Consider the following 15,834-nt stretch of genomic DNA (forward strand, 5'->3'; position numbering starts at 1 on the left):
GTTTGGGGAAGGCCCTTTTCTGTTTCAGCATGACAATTCCCTTGTGCACAAGGCGAGGTCCATACAGAAGTGGTTGGTCGAGATTGGTGTGGAAGAACTTCACTGGCCTGCACAGAGGCCTGACCTCAACCCCATCGATCACCTTTGGGATGAATTGGAACGCTGACTGCGAGCCAGGTCTAATCGCCCAACATCAGTGCCCGACCTCACTAATGCACTTGTGGCTGAATGGGAGAAAGTCCCAGTAGCAATGTTCCAACATCTATTGGAAGGGCTTCCCAGAAGAGTGGAGGCTGTTGTAGCAACAAAGGGGGGACCAACTCCATATTAATGCCCATGATTTTGGAATGAGACGTTCGATTAGCAGGTGTCCACATAGTTTTGGTCACATAGCACATCATGGGAAGCTTATAAAAGGGTCATTCTTGAATTGTGGTGGCATTAATGACTTAAAATATTTGTATCGTTATGATAACATTGTGCCAACACTAGGAGTAGCGTATGACAACATGATACATTGGAAATGGAATCTCCTACTAGCACAGTTCTGACATAAGGCCTGCTCATGCCATCATTCAGCAGTGCCATCCCTAGCCCTGTTCTTGTTAGATCCTTTTAAAAGGAATTTATTGTCAAATCTTTCTTATTATCATGATATATACAGATCCAAATATGTGGTTTATTGTTGATCTTGAATGTCCAATTGGGCCACACATTTTCTTATTTGCTCAAACTTGATACCCTGTCAACCATTTTCTGGTTTTCAAGTGTTCTCTCTTGGGGAAAATGTCCCATCCCACTGTTCTACTTGCTTTTGAGGGGTTAAGGCTTTTGACATTCATAAAGTGCTCTGAAGGAAAACATGCTACGCAACTGAATGAATAAAAATGACTAGAAAGTTCATTAAACAACTGTCCTAGACCAGTAAAAGCCCTCTGAACTTTACTATTACGATATTTCAGCAGCTGGAAAATGCAGAAAAATTAGATTGCATGAAACAACTCAATTTGGCAAAAACAGGCATTACTTTCATTTGTTGATTGAAGACCAAGCTTTGAAAGGATTAGCGTTAGCATTGCAGATTATTAGAAAGCACTAACATTTTTACAAAAGGTAGGGTTCTGTTTTAAACACAGAGCCACAGCTCCTGTTCCTCAGTCTACGATATTGCAATGTAAGTCCCCATTCGTTTAACAAAAATGAGAAATAGCAAGCCAATGCATGTTTGATGGACAGATGAAAAGATAAGACAGATGTAATATATTCATCTTTACAAACATGTACATTTACACATTCACTGGTGTCTAAATACTTTTTAGATCATATGAGTTCATTACATATGTTTGTAAATCACAAGACTAAATGAGCAATAAATGACCTGTTCTATATCTATTCTTTATACCTCATAAGATACAAAATAGTTATTTAGAATACATATACTATATTCTGTAAAAAAATTATATCTTGGGAGATTTGTTAGGTTAAACAAGGAGGATGTTTGTTACATGTGGCTTGGGTCTGACCAACGATAGAATACAATACAGTATACGGTAGCTACAGAATAACAGGGCATTCAGAACGGCTTTACAGTCTTTTTCTGCTGGGGTTGTAATGTGTTTTTTTTAGCTTGTGAGGTCACCTTATATCAGCTCCTTTTACATTGTCTGGATCTCTGTGTGTGTATATGTGTGTGTGTGTGTGTGTGTGTGTGTGTGTGTGTGTGTGTGTGTGTGTGTGTGTGTGTGTGTGTGCGTGTGTGCGTGTGCGTGTGTGCGTGTGTGTGTGTGTGTGTGTGTGTGTGTGTGTACGTGTGTGTGTGTGTGCAAGTATGTGTTTAAAAAATGATTCAGCTACATTAGACCAACGTGCCAGGGTCAGCGCTGGGCTCCTTCGGAGTCATGTCTTGCATCTGAGGATGAACGGGCTCTTGATAGAGTGAGAACTCCATTGACCTGCCATAGAGAGAGCACAAATCATCACAGCACTCAAAAGTACCGGAATCTGCACCTGTGTGAATGTTACCAACAATCATTACAAAGTACAGAAATACTCACCTTCCATGCAGTGGGTGGCCATGGAAGCTGGCTGACTGAGACATCTGGGACCTATGGAGTGGATCACCTTGTATAGACTGAGCCTGGTGCACCAAAGGGTGGGGGTGTGAGAGGCGGGAAACCCCTGAATCATGCCCCTTTGACGTGGTAGTAGGGTAGCCAAGGGCGTTCCTCAGGTACCAGTCTCTGAGACCCTCCAGCGCCAGAGCTTTATGTAGACTCCTCGTCGAGTCCTCCGGGGTTGGGCGAGAGAACTGGGGAGGCCTGTGATTGAATGAGGGGCCGGACAGCTCAGTCTGGTAGGGGTGCAGGTTGGGAATGGAGGAGGTAGTGGAGCTTGGGGCAGGGTGGGGAGACTCATAGGCAGAGAGCAGGATGGTGTCATGCTGCAGAGGGATGAAGGGTCCACAGGACTTGGTCCGCGTGACTTTGACTCTGTGAGGCTCAGCCTGGGAGCCACGGATCACCATGGGGCTGTAGGGTGGGGCAGCACTGGGTAGATGCACCTGGGATAGGGAGAAGCCGTTGGCTTGAGGAGGCACTGCAGCAGTGGACGATCGAGGGGAGGAAATGTCCTGCCAGATTCTACCTGTTGATTGGTACAGCTGGTGTTGCACTTGAATCCTCTGTTGCTTCCCCCAGATGTAATCCATTAGGAGCTCGTTGTAACCCCCTCCCCCTGCTTCTCCTCTCCCACCCATGGACAGCCGCATGTTGCCCTGCTCCACAGAGCCGTCCAAGTGTCTCTCAGGACTGCCCAGGTGGATGTGCCTCAGCTTGCCATCAGTGAGGGTCTCAGAGCTTTTGTAAGGCCCTCCTTTGGCGGGCATCCCGTTCCTGGGGCCTGGGTCCTCGGGGAGACTGGAGCGGTCAAGCAAGGCCTCAGAACTGTTGCTCCGCCGGGCACGGGAGCTGTACGGGCAGCCTCTGCGCTCCGAGGAGGAGCCTTCCTGGGTTAAGGGCACCATATGAGGTACATCCAGGCTGCCAGACCACTGCTTTAGTGCAATCCCACCAGAGCCATCCGATCTGAAGGAGAGAAAGAGAGCAAGGAGCTTATTGTAGGTTAGTCCTAATTGTAGGTTAGTCCTAATGTAAACACAGTATCTTTACATTTCATATTCCATTGATTGAATGTGTGATATCAAAGGGAGCATGATATAAGTATCTATGGCACTAAGCATCTGACTTCTCACAAAATAAATAATCTTGAGAGCTTTGATGATAAAATGTTGATGCAAATGTTGATGCAATGTTTACCATGGCTGGCATGTTCTGTAGTCTAATTACCTGCTGCACTCATCTGTTATTCTGTCAGCCTCTCTGTCATCATAGTGGGTGGGTAGCAGTGGATGTGCTGCATTAAGCAGAAGCACTGGACCAGAGGAGGAATATTACCTGACATGAACACTGATTGGGGCAGTCCGGGCGATGAGGGGGGTAGCAGGAACACTTCTGCCTTCAACATTAGATGTACTCCTTGGTAGAGAATGACTAGGGCTAGGAAAAAAAACATGAGTTCATAGCTTTAGACACAAGAAGAAGGAGAGCGTTACACGTGTACACACACACACACACACTGACAATACCTGATGGAGCTGGTCACAGAGTTACGGCGCGTCCTCATTTCATAGTATATCTCCACTGGGGACAGTTTCCTACAGACCTGGTGGTCTGGGCTGCCCAGGGACAGACGGGGCTGGGACATGGAGCGGTGGTCTGCTGCCACACTGGGAGAGGACTCCTCTAAGGGAGTGAGAAGATGAGGTTTGGTCAACTTGAGTCACCCTAACTCACAATCGACACACAAATACAGTAAACAGAACATTCTCTTTCATGAACATAATCAGACAGCAGCCGTGTAATTCTGAATTTAAGGAAGAAAAATGTAAGTCTTCGCTCTTCTCATTTTTACGATAGGTACTGAAATGTGATCTGTCATCTAGTAACTGATTATAAACTGAGTATGCACAGTACCAATCATCCAATCTCTCTTTTTATGTAGCCTCACCGAATAATGCAATGAAAACAAACTCTGTCTAGACGTTTGGATAATATTTTGCAAGACTTCAGTGTTTGGGTGAAACAGACAAAGATAACTGCTCAATGATTTTTACCCACGAGCATTAACAGATTCGGTTGTTATGATTGTTTTTGCAGCTCTGGCTAGCTCACCGTTGTCATGGGATGTTGAATCTGACATGGAGCTAGTGCTCTCTGACATCACCGTGTCCTCTGCAAGAAAAACAAACACAACCTCTTTGTATCACAGGGAGTAGAGACCAAATACACATACTGTACCATCACATCATTGGAGGGGACAGGAGAGGAAACTGGCTCATATCAAAGTGAACTTCTGTGAGGTTAACCTTTCACTGCAGTGGGCTAAATCAGGGTCACACAGAGAGTTTCTTGGTAGTCTTAAACAAATACACCTGACACACATGGTTATAGGCTTTAAAACAAGAAGACACCTGTACCATGTCGGATTTGGAGTTGAAATGTATTACATTTTGAGTTTGCATCCCAATATTACACTTTATATACATCACAGAAGATTGAAATATAACAAAGAATTGACATAGAATCACCGGATTTCCAGCAGTAAATGTGTATTTATTTGATTCATTATCAAATGATGAAAAATATTAATAACATTCCACCAATGAAGCCACTAGGTAATGTGACTGCAGGAAAGGGCTACCCAGTACCCAGTTGTTTGGCCTAGATAGATATCATGGAAACATTTATCAAGATATGTATGTATAGCTGTGAACACATCTTTGAACTCTGCTGTACACAGCACTGCCTTACCTGTGTGGCATCCCCGGTGAACGGTCCTCCTGCTGTTGGGGACATTCCTGTCTGACTCTGAGTGCCTGTACAGAGCACCACTGAAGATTGTTTTCATCTGCCTTCGCTGACCTGTCTCATCCTGCACAAAGCAATAGCTTAGTCAGTGATGTGTTGATAACCAGTATTAACAGACATTCAGGACCTCTGTGACCAGTGTCATAGTATTTCAGAAAGTCCTCTGACCTCTCCCCTGGTGTTGTTATGTGGGAGGCCAGCCCTGCGCTGTACAACGGGAGCTCTCTCTCCTGTCTCCAGGGGGAAAACATGTGGGACCTTCCCGGTCAGCTCCTGCAGACAAAATAAAATGCCACAGAATTAGCCTAGTTAGATTAAAAAGTGAACACTGTTTTCATACAGCCAATGCCAAGTCAAATGTCATACTGTCTGTTATATAATATAGTTATATAATTGAGCAATAGAAACAAATGTAATAAACACACATACATATCCTGTTAGCCTCCAGTCTTTGTATCTTAAAATAGTTGACTGTTGCGCTTGAATACATGTGCTAGAACTAATGTGGTAATAGTCCAATGAAGATTAAACTATGTTGTTCAAGAATAGTATCATTTGAATGGTGGTACATCCGACCACCAAATCAAAAGTACTGTATATAGAGAGTATATAGAGAGCGTTTCCCATGCATTAATAATCTTATTCTAGAGAGAAGCTGAGACACATCTGTGTTCAATTTCAAACCAAAAGCAGGGGGATGTGTGAAACAGCTGTGAGTGAAAAGCTGGAGCTGCTGCCTGGTATGTCTGGCTCTGCCTCTGGAGAAAATCAGGCTAACATTGATACGCTGTCGCTACATATTCTTGATTCATGCAGCTCTGGAAGGGGAAAGCTTTAAACTTTGCTATGTAACAAAAGTTGCCAAATGTTGTTCTTTCATCTGTAGCCAAACTCAGTGAGCCTGATTTACAATTTCAGGTGGTTGAGGTTTACAGGGGTTTAGAGCTGCTCCGTACTGAGTCAGATACAGAAAACAAACCCAAAGTTGGTTTATGCTTTTCAATAATCTGATGAAGAACACGTCTCTATATCATGGCTTGGGTGAATGGAGCCATTCCCTCTAACCTGACCTGAGACCTACAATGGTTAAAAGGTAGGAAAGAGGAACTGACCTGAGACCTACAATGCTTAAAAGGTAGGAAAGAGGAACTGACCTGAGACCTACAATGGTTAAAAGGTAGGAAAGAGGAACTGACCTGAGACCTACAATGGTTAAAAGGTAGGAAAGAGGAACTGACCGCCTCCAGCAGACACACTTGTCTCAGCTCTCCCACTCGGCTGCTGAGGAGGTCCTCCAGGAGTTGCTTTCTCTCCTGCAGTGCGGAGATGCGTTCAGCTTGCAGCTTGCTGTCCTGATCTGCACACCAACACACACATCAACACATGCAGCTGAGACAACAACCATTTATACAATTACTTTGTTGCAACAATGGTGTTACTAGGTAATTACAGTATTACTGAGCACTTAAAATATTGTGTAATTGCATCAGATTATCAATTAAATTCTGGGGGCAGATGTGTTAGAAAAGATACTAGAACGAGGAGTGGAAGCAGGTTATTTCCACCCCCCTGTCTCTGCAAGTTCCAGGCAAGTCTATGGGCCAAATGTCTCCTCCCCGAAAGATGTGAACACCTGCGAAATTGGGATTTGTCTGAAGGATCAGTGACGGAAAAATCTGTGCACCGGAACAAAGTTAGTTGTTAGTCGTTACATCCCACAGGCTGTTGACCGATGCTACGATACCATCTTATGTTACATGCGTCTGTCCACAAGAAATGAGTAAGTAACCCCAAATCTCTCTGTGGAGGTGTAAAACTCACCTGGAGCCCCCACACTCATGGATGTGATGAGGCGCCCTTTGACCTCCATGTGGTCTGATTTGTGAGGTCGTGCTTCTCAAACCTCAGCCAATCAAAACCTCACCTGTTGAGAGAGAGCACTGTGATTACCTAGTAGAAATTGAACAAATAATGTGGGCCTAGAGCACAGGTTGGTTTAAATACATTCATCTTACCTAGCAACTTCAAGCATGTGTTCTCCAGTAGTTTGGTTAGCCATCTATTTTTGTTAAACCAGTAAGAATGTGTCTTCCACTAGTCAAAAACAATAAAGTGATCCCAGCCACCGCCAGTGGGGGGAGCCTCTGTGACTCTTTTCAGGTGTCTAATGCTAAATCCTGTAACAGAGAGGCAGAGTTTCAATTTTTGGTAATGTGACTAAAAACGAATAGGCCTACAGTTAATATAGAATAAGAACCGTGTGTGTTGTTTCAATGATAGACTATCAGGCCTAGCCTGTCTATGTCCATCGTATGTGCATTATATAAAATGTATGCTTAGTGGCATAGGATGGCTTCATGCTAACAGGATAATTCAAAAGTGTGCTTAATAGAGTGATTCAAAAATTAAATAACATAAGTATTTAACATGATAGTGTAGACTGTGCCAACATAATAAATAATATTAAAGCAATTGTACGAGGGCATGGCCTGCCTGCCTGCCTGCCTGCCTGCCTGCCTACCTGCCTGCCTGCCTGCCTGCCTGCCTGCATCTCTTAGCTCTGACAATCATGTCTTCGAAGAGGAGTGAGAGTGAAACATAATTAATAACGTATGGAGAAGAACAGATGGAGAGAAACCTAAACTGTGTTTCATGTCTCAATTTCCAAAGGTAACCAACACAAAATAAAATAATGTACCAAAAGTAACAGCAATAACTTTTCACTGAAAGTAAGACACAACCTGCTCTGTTTATGCCCAGTTGCACACATTCAGTGAAGACAACTTGCACCAGCATTCCCCAAGTGAGGATGGCTTTCACTTCAGCAGTAATAAATTCATGAACTAAATTCATGAACGTTTTTTGAGGAAAAGATCATGATCATTAGAAAGCAAATTACGGACTCCTCTTTAAATCTGTGTATTCCTCCAAAGCTCAGTTGTCCTGAGTCTGCACAACTCTGCCAGGACCTAGGATCAAGAGAGACACTCAAGTGTTTTAGTACTATATCTCTTGACACAATGATGAAAATAATCATGGCCTCTAAAACTTCAAGCTGCATACTGGACCCTATTCCAACTAAACTACTGAAAGAGCTGCTTCCTGTGCTTGGCCCTCCTATGTTGAACATAATAAACGGCTCTCTATCCACCGGATGTGTACCAAACTCACAAAAACAGTGGCAGTAATAAAGCCTCTCTTGAAAAAGCCAAACCTTGACCCAGAAAATATAAAAAAATATCGTCCTATATCGAATCTTCCATTCCTCTCAAAAATTGTAGAAAAAGCTGTTGCGCAGCAACTCACTGCCTTCCCAAAGACAAACAATGTACACAAAATGCTTCAGTCTGGTTTTAGACCCAATTATAGCACTGAGACTGCACTTGTGAAGGTGGTAAATGACCTTTTAATGGCGTCAGACCGAGGCTTGGCATCTGTCCTCGTGCTCCTAGACCTTAGTGCTGCTTTTGATAACATCGATCACCACATTCTTTTGGAGAGATTGGAAACCCAAATTGGTCTACACGGACAAGTTCTGGCCTGGTTTATATCTTATCTGTCAGAACGATATCAGTTTGTCTCTGTGAAAGGTTTGTCCTCTGACAAATCAAATGTAAATTTCGGTGTTCCTCAAGGTTCCGTTTTACTATATATTTTACCTCTTGGGGATGTCATTAGAAAACATAATGTTAACTTTCACTGCTATGCGGATGACACACAGCTGTACATTTGAAACATGGTGAAGCCCCAAAATTGCCCTCGCTAGAAGTCTGTGTTTCAGACATAAGGAAGTGGATGGCTGCAAACGTTCTACTTTTAAACTGAGACAAAACAGAGAGGCTTGTTTTAGGTCCCAAGAAACAAAGAGATCCTCTGTTGAATCTGACAATTAATCTTGATGGTTGTACAGTCGTCTCAAATAAAACTGTGAAGGACCTCTGTGTTACTCTGGACCCTGATCTCTCTTTTGATGAACGGTTTCAAGGACAGCTTTTTTCCATCTACGTAACATTGCAAAAATCAGAAACTTTCTGTCCAAAAATGATGCAGAAAAATTAATCCATGCTTTTGTTAGGTTAGACTACAGCAATGTTTTACTTTCCGGCTACCCGGATAAAGCACGAAATAAACTTCAGCTAGTGCTAAATACGGCTGCTAGAATCCTGACTAGAACCAATTTTTTTTATCATATTACTCCAGTGCTAGCCTCCCTACACTGGCTTCCTGTCAAGGCAAGGGCTGATGTCAAGGTTTTACTGCTAACCTACAAAGCATTACATGGGCTTGTTCCTACCTATCTTTCTGATTTGGTCCTGCCGTACATACCTACACGTACGCTACGGTCACAAGACACAGGCCTCCTAATTGTCCCTAGAATTTCTAAGCAAACAGCTGGAGGCAGGGCTTTCTCCTATAGAGCTCCATTTTTATGGAATGGTCTGCCTACCCATGTGAGAGACGCAGACTCGGTCTCAACCTTTAAGTCTTTGCTGAAGACTCATCTCTTCAGTGGGTCATATGATTGAGTGTAGTCTGGCCTAGGAGTGTGAAGGTGAACGGAAAGGCTCTGGAGCAACGAACCACCCTTGCTGTTTCTGCCTGGCCGGTTCCCCTCTCTCCCCTGGGATTCTCTGCCTCTAACCCCATTACAGGGGCTGAGTCACTGGCTTACTGGTGCTCTTTCATGCCGTCCCTAGGAGGGGTGCATCACTTGAGTGGGTTGAGTCACTGACGTGATCTGCACTTTGAGATATCAGCTGATGTAAGAAGGGCTATATAAATAGATTTGATTTGATACCCAACAGTTTATTTCAAGTGACAGCATTCTCCACACATTCTCTAAAACAGTGGCTCCCAAACTTGTTTGTTGTGAGCTTAACCTTCAGGATTTTCTTGTGACTCACCTAATAAACCAAAAACAAAATGTATAGTCAGAAACGCAGGAACACATCCCACAAGTGGGTCCTGATTCATCATTTTGGAAACATTGCTTCAAGATATTTAGCTGACATCTCAACAGAACCTTTAAAGGCAGTCTAGCACCTATTTCTCAATGCCAGAAACACATATAACAGTAATTTAGAGCACCCCAATAAAACGTTCTCAAACAACAAACTCTTAAATGAATTGTTATAATATTGTAATGTTGTTCCAGAAGGTGGGTTTGAGGTTCTCTCTAAATCAAACTTCAGAAACAATCCCACAACGCTCTGCAGTCAGCGTCACTCGGTGAATGAAAAACTTCTAAAAAGTGGGATAAATGTGTGAATGTTAGGCGGGGAATTGGGCGTCTACTCGTCAATCTGCGGGCACATTTCATCCGAGTACTTCCATGGCAATCAACAATGGATGGAGGGCTTCAGCAAAAATGTGCTTCTCAAAGTGGATGCTGCACCTACCATTAATGTTGCTTCTTAAGCATCTCAGACAGCTAGCAACAACAGCAGAGACCGCAAGTATGATCACTGGCATGGAAGTGAACCAGGTAATTGAAAGAGCAAGCTAGCTAGCTGTAGAGCTACCGCATTTAGCTGACGTCTTATCGAAATTACACTGATAAAACTACGCACATGTAAACACATCTATCTGCTGATGCTGTCCTAGATAGGCTTGTACAATGGGAAATAATATTTTTCAAGGTCTTTTGGGGGGCTGCGTGTTGCCGTAATTTGTCACTCTGTGGCTATAGGGGAGTTTTCTATACGGCCTGCTGAGTGCGGGCTAAACTGAAATGCTATGCTTTGGCCATGGCTCGGACCGCGGATCGGGTGTCACTTCAGATAAGCCCCGGAGCCATGTTTTCTTTGGAGGGGTGGATTTTGGTACATGGGCAAGTTTATTTTTGGATCTTAGGATCAATGTAGTCAGTTGTTTCTTGTTGAAGAGGCAGCAGATAACTTTAGTTTGCTATCCTCTTACTCCATTTCTGGATGACTTTTTGGCTAGATTTTGTTTGTGTACTACCATATGTCGATAACATAGCGAAGTTTATCACTGGTATGGGCTAGTAAATATCCTAAACAGTGATAGCTGCAAGCTAAACCCTTGGATAGAGGGAGGAGATAATTCACTTTGTTTCATCTGCAGCTGGCTTTCTGGTGTTCACTCAAATCTGTTTTTACACATTTAATTATTGAAATTATATTTTTATTCTATAAAGATTGTAATTGTATCAATATGTTGTGAATATTGTTGAAAATCCTCAGAGCCATGTTGCCAGTTTACAGGCAACATGTTCCTCCACCGTTTGAGAAATTACAATCTTGCGTTCTGGGTTTTCCGGCAGTCTACATGGTTTTTATATGTGGGGAGCATAAATTGTACAATTTGTAAACCAACAAATAATTTTCAAGTTAGAACCCATGTATACTGAACAAAATTTAAACGCAACATGTAGATCCCAGATCACAAAAACTCACAAAAAGCTAAATTCTCTCATTCTGTCCACAAATTTGGTTACATCCCAGTTAGTGAGCATTTCTTCCTTGCCAAGATAATCCATCCACCTGACAAGTGTGGCATATCAATAAGTTTAATAACAAGCATGATCATTACACAGGTGCACCTTGTGCTGGGGGCAATAATTCTGTATACATCTGGCTCTTCTTTGGACACTGTGTTAACAAACCTTCAGATGAGCTTCAATGCCATACAACACTCCTTCTGTGGCCTCCAACTGCTCTTAAATGCAAGTAAAACTAAATGCATGCTCTTCAACCGATCGCTGCCCGCACCTGCCCGCCTGTCTAGCATCACTACTCTGGACGGTTCTGACTTAGAATATGTGGACAACTACAAATACCTAGGTGTCTGGTTAGACTGTAAACTCTCCTTCCAGACTCACATTAAGCCTCTCCAGTCCAAAATGAAATCTAGAATCAGCTTCCTATTTCGAAACAAAGCATCCTTCACTCGTGCTGCCAAACATACCCTTGTAAAACTGACTATCCTGCCGATCCTTGACTTGGGCGATGTAATTTACAAAATAGCCTCCAACACTCTACTCAGCAAATTGGATGTAGTCTATAACAGTGCCATTCGTTTTGTCACCAAAGCCCCATATACTACCCACCACTGAGACCTGTATGCTCTCGTTGGCTGGCCCTCGCTTCATATTCGTCGTCAAACCCACTGGCTCCAGGTCATCTATAAGTCTTTGCTAGGTAAAGCTCACTCCGCCTTATCTCAGCTCACTAGTCACCATAGCAGCACCCACCCGTAGTACGCTCTCCAGCAGGTATATTTCACTGGTCATCCCCAAAGCCAACTCCTACTTTGGCCGCCTTTCCTTCCAGTTCTCTGTTGCCAATGACTGCAACGAATTGCAAAAATCACTGAAGCTGGAGACTTATATCTCCCTCACTAACTTTAAGCTTCAGCTGTCAGAGCAACTTACCGATCATTGCACCTGCACATAGCCCACCCAACTACCTCATTGCCATATTGTTATTTATTTTTTGCTCCTTTGCACCCCAGTATCTCTACTTGCACATTCATCTTCTGCACATCTACCACTCCAGTGTTTATTGTAAAATTGTAATTATTTTGCCAATATGGCCTATTTATTGCCTTACCTCCCTAATCTTACTACATTTGCACACACTGTATATAGACCTTTCTATTGTGTTATTGACTGTACGTTTGTTTATCCCATATGTAACTCTGTGTTGTTTGTGTCACACTGCTTTGCTTTATCTTGGCCAGGTCGAAGTTGTAAACGAGAATTTTTTTCTCAACTAGCGTACCTGGTTTGAGGTGAAATAAAAAATAAAATGCCACTCTAAAATGTGCAATTTTGACACACAACACAATGCCACAGATGTCTCAAGTTTTGAGGGAGCATGCAATTGGCATGTTGACTGCAGGAATGTCCACTAGAGCTGTTGCCATAGAATTTAATGTTCATTTTCTACCATAATCTGCTTCCAAAACAGTTTTAGAGAATTTGGCAGTACGTCCAACCGGCCTCACAACCGCAGACCACGTGTAACCACGCCAGCCCAAGACCTCCACATCCGGCTTCTTCCCCTGCGGGATAATCTGAGACCAGCCACCCGGACAGCTGATGAAACCGAGGAGTATTTCTGTCTGTAATAAAGCCCTTTTGTGTGGAAAAACTGGCTCCCAAGTGGGCGGGCCTATACCTTCCCAAGCCCACCCATGGCTGTGCCCCTGCCCAATCATGTGAAATCCATAGATTTGGGTCTAATGCATTTATTTCAATTGATTGATTTCCTTGTATGAACTGTAACTGTAAAAAATGTTGCATGTTGCATTTATATTTTTGTTCTGTATATATGAGTGGAGACCATCCTACTCAGTGAAAAATAAAAATAGTAAAACATTAAAGGTATCCTTTTTAGATAAGACTCTACTAAATATATTCACGTCACCAAATAATTAAAACACACTGTTTTGCAATGAAGATCTACAGTAGCCTCGGCCGCACTCTGTAGGGTAGCACCACGTTGTAGCCAGAGGACAGCTAGTTTCCTTCCTCCTCTGGATACATTGACTTCAATCCAATACCTAGGAGTCTCATGGTTCTCACCCCCTTCCATAGACTTACACAGTAATTATGACAACTTCCAGAGGACATCCTCCAACCTATCACAGCTCTTGCAGAATGAATTGACATGTTGTCCACCTTATCAAAGGATCAGATAATTAATCTAGTACTGAAAGCATAAGATACGGCTAGCTAGCACTCTAGTGCATAAAATGTGGTGCGTAATTGACTCAAGGAGAGAGAAAGACAATAGTTGAAAAGTTTTGAACAAATTAAGGAGAAGCAAGAGAGAGAGAGCTAGCTATATTTCATAGTATATATTTTTTTTAAACGTTCACTTACTTAGCTAGCTAGTTTAGCCTACACAAATACCTGGCTCAAACAGAGATGGGTGGCATGTTAGTTAGCTGGATATGGCTATCCAACACTGGAACTCTTCCAAGTCAAGGTAAGCTTTTGGTTTTATTAATTTATTGCCACTGGGGCCTGCCGGTGTAACTGCTTAACTGCTTGCTGCTGACTGTACACAGTACTTCATGTTTGTAGCGGGTTTAGTAACGCGTTAGTTCTAGTAGCTATGTTGACTATGACGTGACAACGATGTAGGCTGTGTAGCAGTTAGTGGCCATGATATGAAGGTTTGGCTTGGAAAAGTTGTTTCACCAGGTCACAGACAGCTGATGTGTTGGGCACTGAAGTCCACAAGCGAAGGGAAAAGGTGAGAGGAGGATAGCGAGTAAATCGATGCGAGAAGGAATGATATACAGTGGGGCAAAAAAGTATTTAGTCAGCCACCAATTGTGCAAGTTCTGCCACTTAAAAAGATGAGAGAGGCCTGTAATTTGAATCATAGGTACACTTCAACTATGACAAACAAAATGAGAAAAAAAATCCAGAAAATCACATTGTAGGATTTTTAATGAATTTATTTGCAAATTATGGTGGAAAATAAGAATTCCATGCAAGCTTGTTCCAAATCAGGCCTTATTCCCTTATGCTGCATAGAGAACAAACAATAGTGATTCTCTTCAGTGCCAGAGCATCTCTCACTCCAGAATCTTAATCATAGAGAACAGGCAGCTCCTTGCAGTCTACTAAATAACCAAATCCTTCTTTCCTAAGCAAAACACCATCAACAACACAGAATGCCTCAAGAGCTAAGAGTAAGGTTGGAACATTTTTAAGATGTGTACAGAGAACGGCACCATATTATCATCGTAAAAAACAACATGTATCTACCACCTCAGTCATACCATATGGGAGATTCATGCTTCAAATACCTCACACATTTAACATGGGGTCCAGTCCTGGAGTTGAGACGGTCCAGTTTGCGCGTACTAGTGTGAAATTCCCCTTGTGTGACTTCCCATTGACAGACACCGTTTCTTAAACGGAAGCAAACGGATTCAGTTGTTTGTCTTAAACAAACAACTGACACGGCAATGATTCACTGTCCATTGACACTGATAGTCTGACCCAACCCATCGCATGAATCCACTCCAGTCCTAGTCAATCGATTATTCTTCATTTAACTTAATGTGCACTGAAGAGGACATCATGTTATTGACCAGAGGGAGGTGGTGTACCAAACTTTGACCAAAATTATTAATAAATGTGCCATTCAACAGTCTAAAAACATGGGGGGAAATGGCGAGACAGACAGGAACAGTTGGGTGTCCACTTGGACGGAAGTGTGGTGAGTTGATGCCTGGAGCCATAAGGCCGGGACGTCATCTAGGAAGGTTTTCTTCCACACAAACCAAGTAATACACACAGCACAGAAAGGCACTGTGAGCAGCTAGATCTCTACTTTCCACAATCAGTTTAGAAAGTTCATAAATAATGAAGGTACGTTCATAAATAATCAAGGGAAACATGGCATGAGAGGGATGAGGAGCGGGGGAGCTGGTAAAATACAACAGGACTCCTATCTTACTGTTCTGGATTTACTGCCTTTTGAACCTAGAACCAAATAAAGCACACCTGAAAGGACTGCTGATCCCATGGTGTGAGTCAGAGGTAACTACCGTACTGGCACATCTGGAGGGCAGATGTGTTCAGAGACACAGGTACAATAACTCAGCACTAAACTCACATTCCTGAGTGAATCCTACGGGAAAGAAAGAAGGTTTAGAGGAAAATCACCAGTCAGACCAAATGAGGTAAGAGACAGTGAGATGAGTGGGATGATCAGAGAAACAAGGTGGAGTGACTATTGACAGTATAAGAACGAGATGGACACTTGGGAGACCCAGCCAGAATATGCTAGGAGTGAGAGGATGGTTATCGTGATACAGATGAGCTGTGGAGAGAAACACGCTGATTAAAACATGAGCTTTGAGCGCAGGCAGGCAGCCCGTATGCAGCTCGCATCACACGCATGCAAAATGCAAATCAGCC

General features: G+C 43.0%; 1 protein-coding gene across 2 annotated transcripts in view; it reads right to left on the minus strand.

Annotated features, from left to right (window-relative positions):
* Positions 1-268: 268 nt before the first annotated feature.
* Positions 269-15,834, minus strand: part of LOC110527894 (coiled-coil domain-containing protein 120-like) — a 29,573-nt gene continuing 14,007 nt past the window's right edge. Inside the window, exons 2-11 of one of the 2 annotated variants that reach the window (XM_021609487.2) lie at positions 6,941-7,102; positions 6,747-6,849; positions 6,164-6,282; positions 5,094-5,198; positions 4,869-4,989; positions 4,230-4,289; positions 3,644-3,800; positions 3,453-3,554; positions 2,055-3,083; positions 269-1,952 (exon numbers count right to left, since the gene is read on the minus strand). In XM_021609487.2, coding sequence (XP_021465162.1) covers positions 1,856-1,952; positions 2,055-3,083; positions 3,453-3,554; positions 3,644-3,800; positions 4,230-4,289; positions 4,869-4,989; positions 5,094-5,198; positions 6,164-6,282; positions 6,747-6,795 — 1,839 coding nt within the window. In that variant the 5' untranslated portion in view covers positions 6,796-6,849; positions 6,941-7,102 and the 3' untranslated portion in view covers positions 269-1,855. The remainder of the gene's footprint in view (positions 1,953-2,054; positions 3,084-3,452; positions 3,555-3,643; positions 3,801-4,229; positions 4,290-4,868; positions 4,990-5,093; positions 5,199-6,163; positions 6,283-6,746; positions 6,850-6,940; positions 7,103-15,834) is intronic. The other variant, XM_021609488.2, reaches the window with a different exon arrangement.

This window comes from Oncorhynchus mykiss, chromosome 7 (genome assembly GCF_013265735.2).
Source record: "Oncorhynchus mykiss isolate Arlee chromosome 7, USDA_OmykA_1.1, whole genome shotgun sequence".
NCBI lineage: Eukaryota > Metazoa > Chordata > Actinopteri > Salmoniformes > Salmonidae > Oncorhynchus > Oncorhynchus mykiss.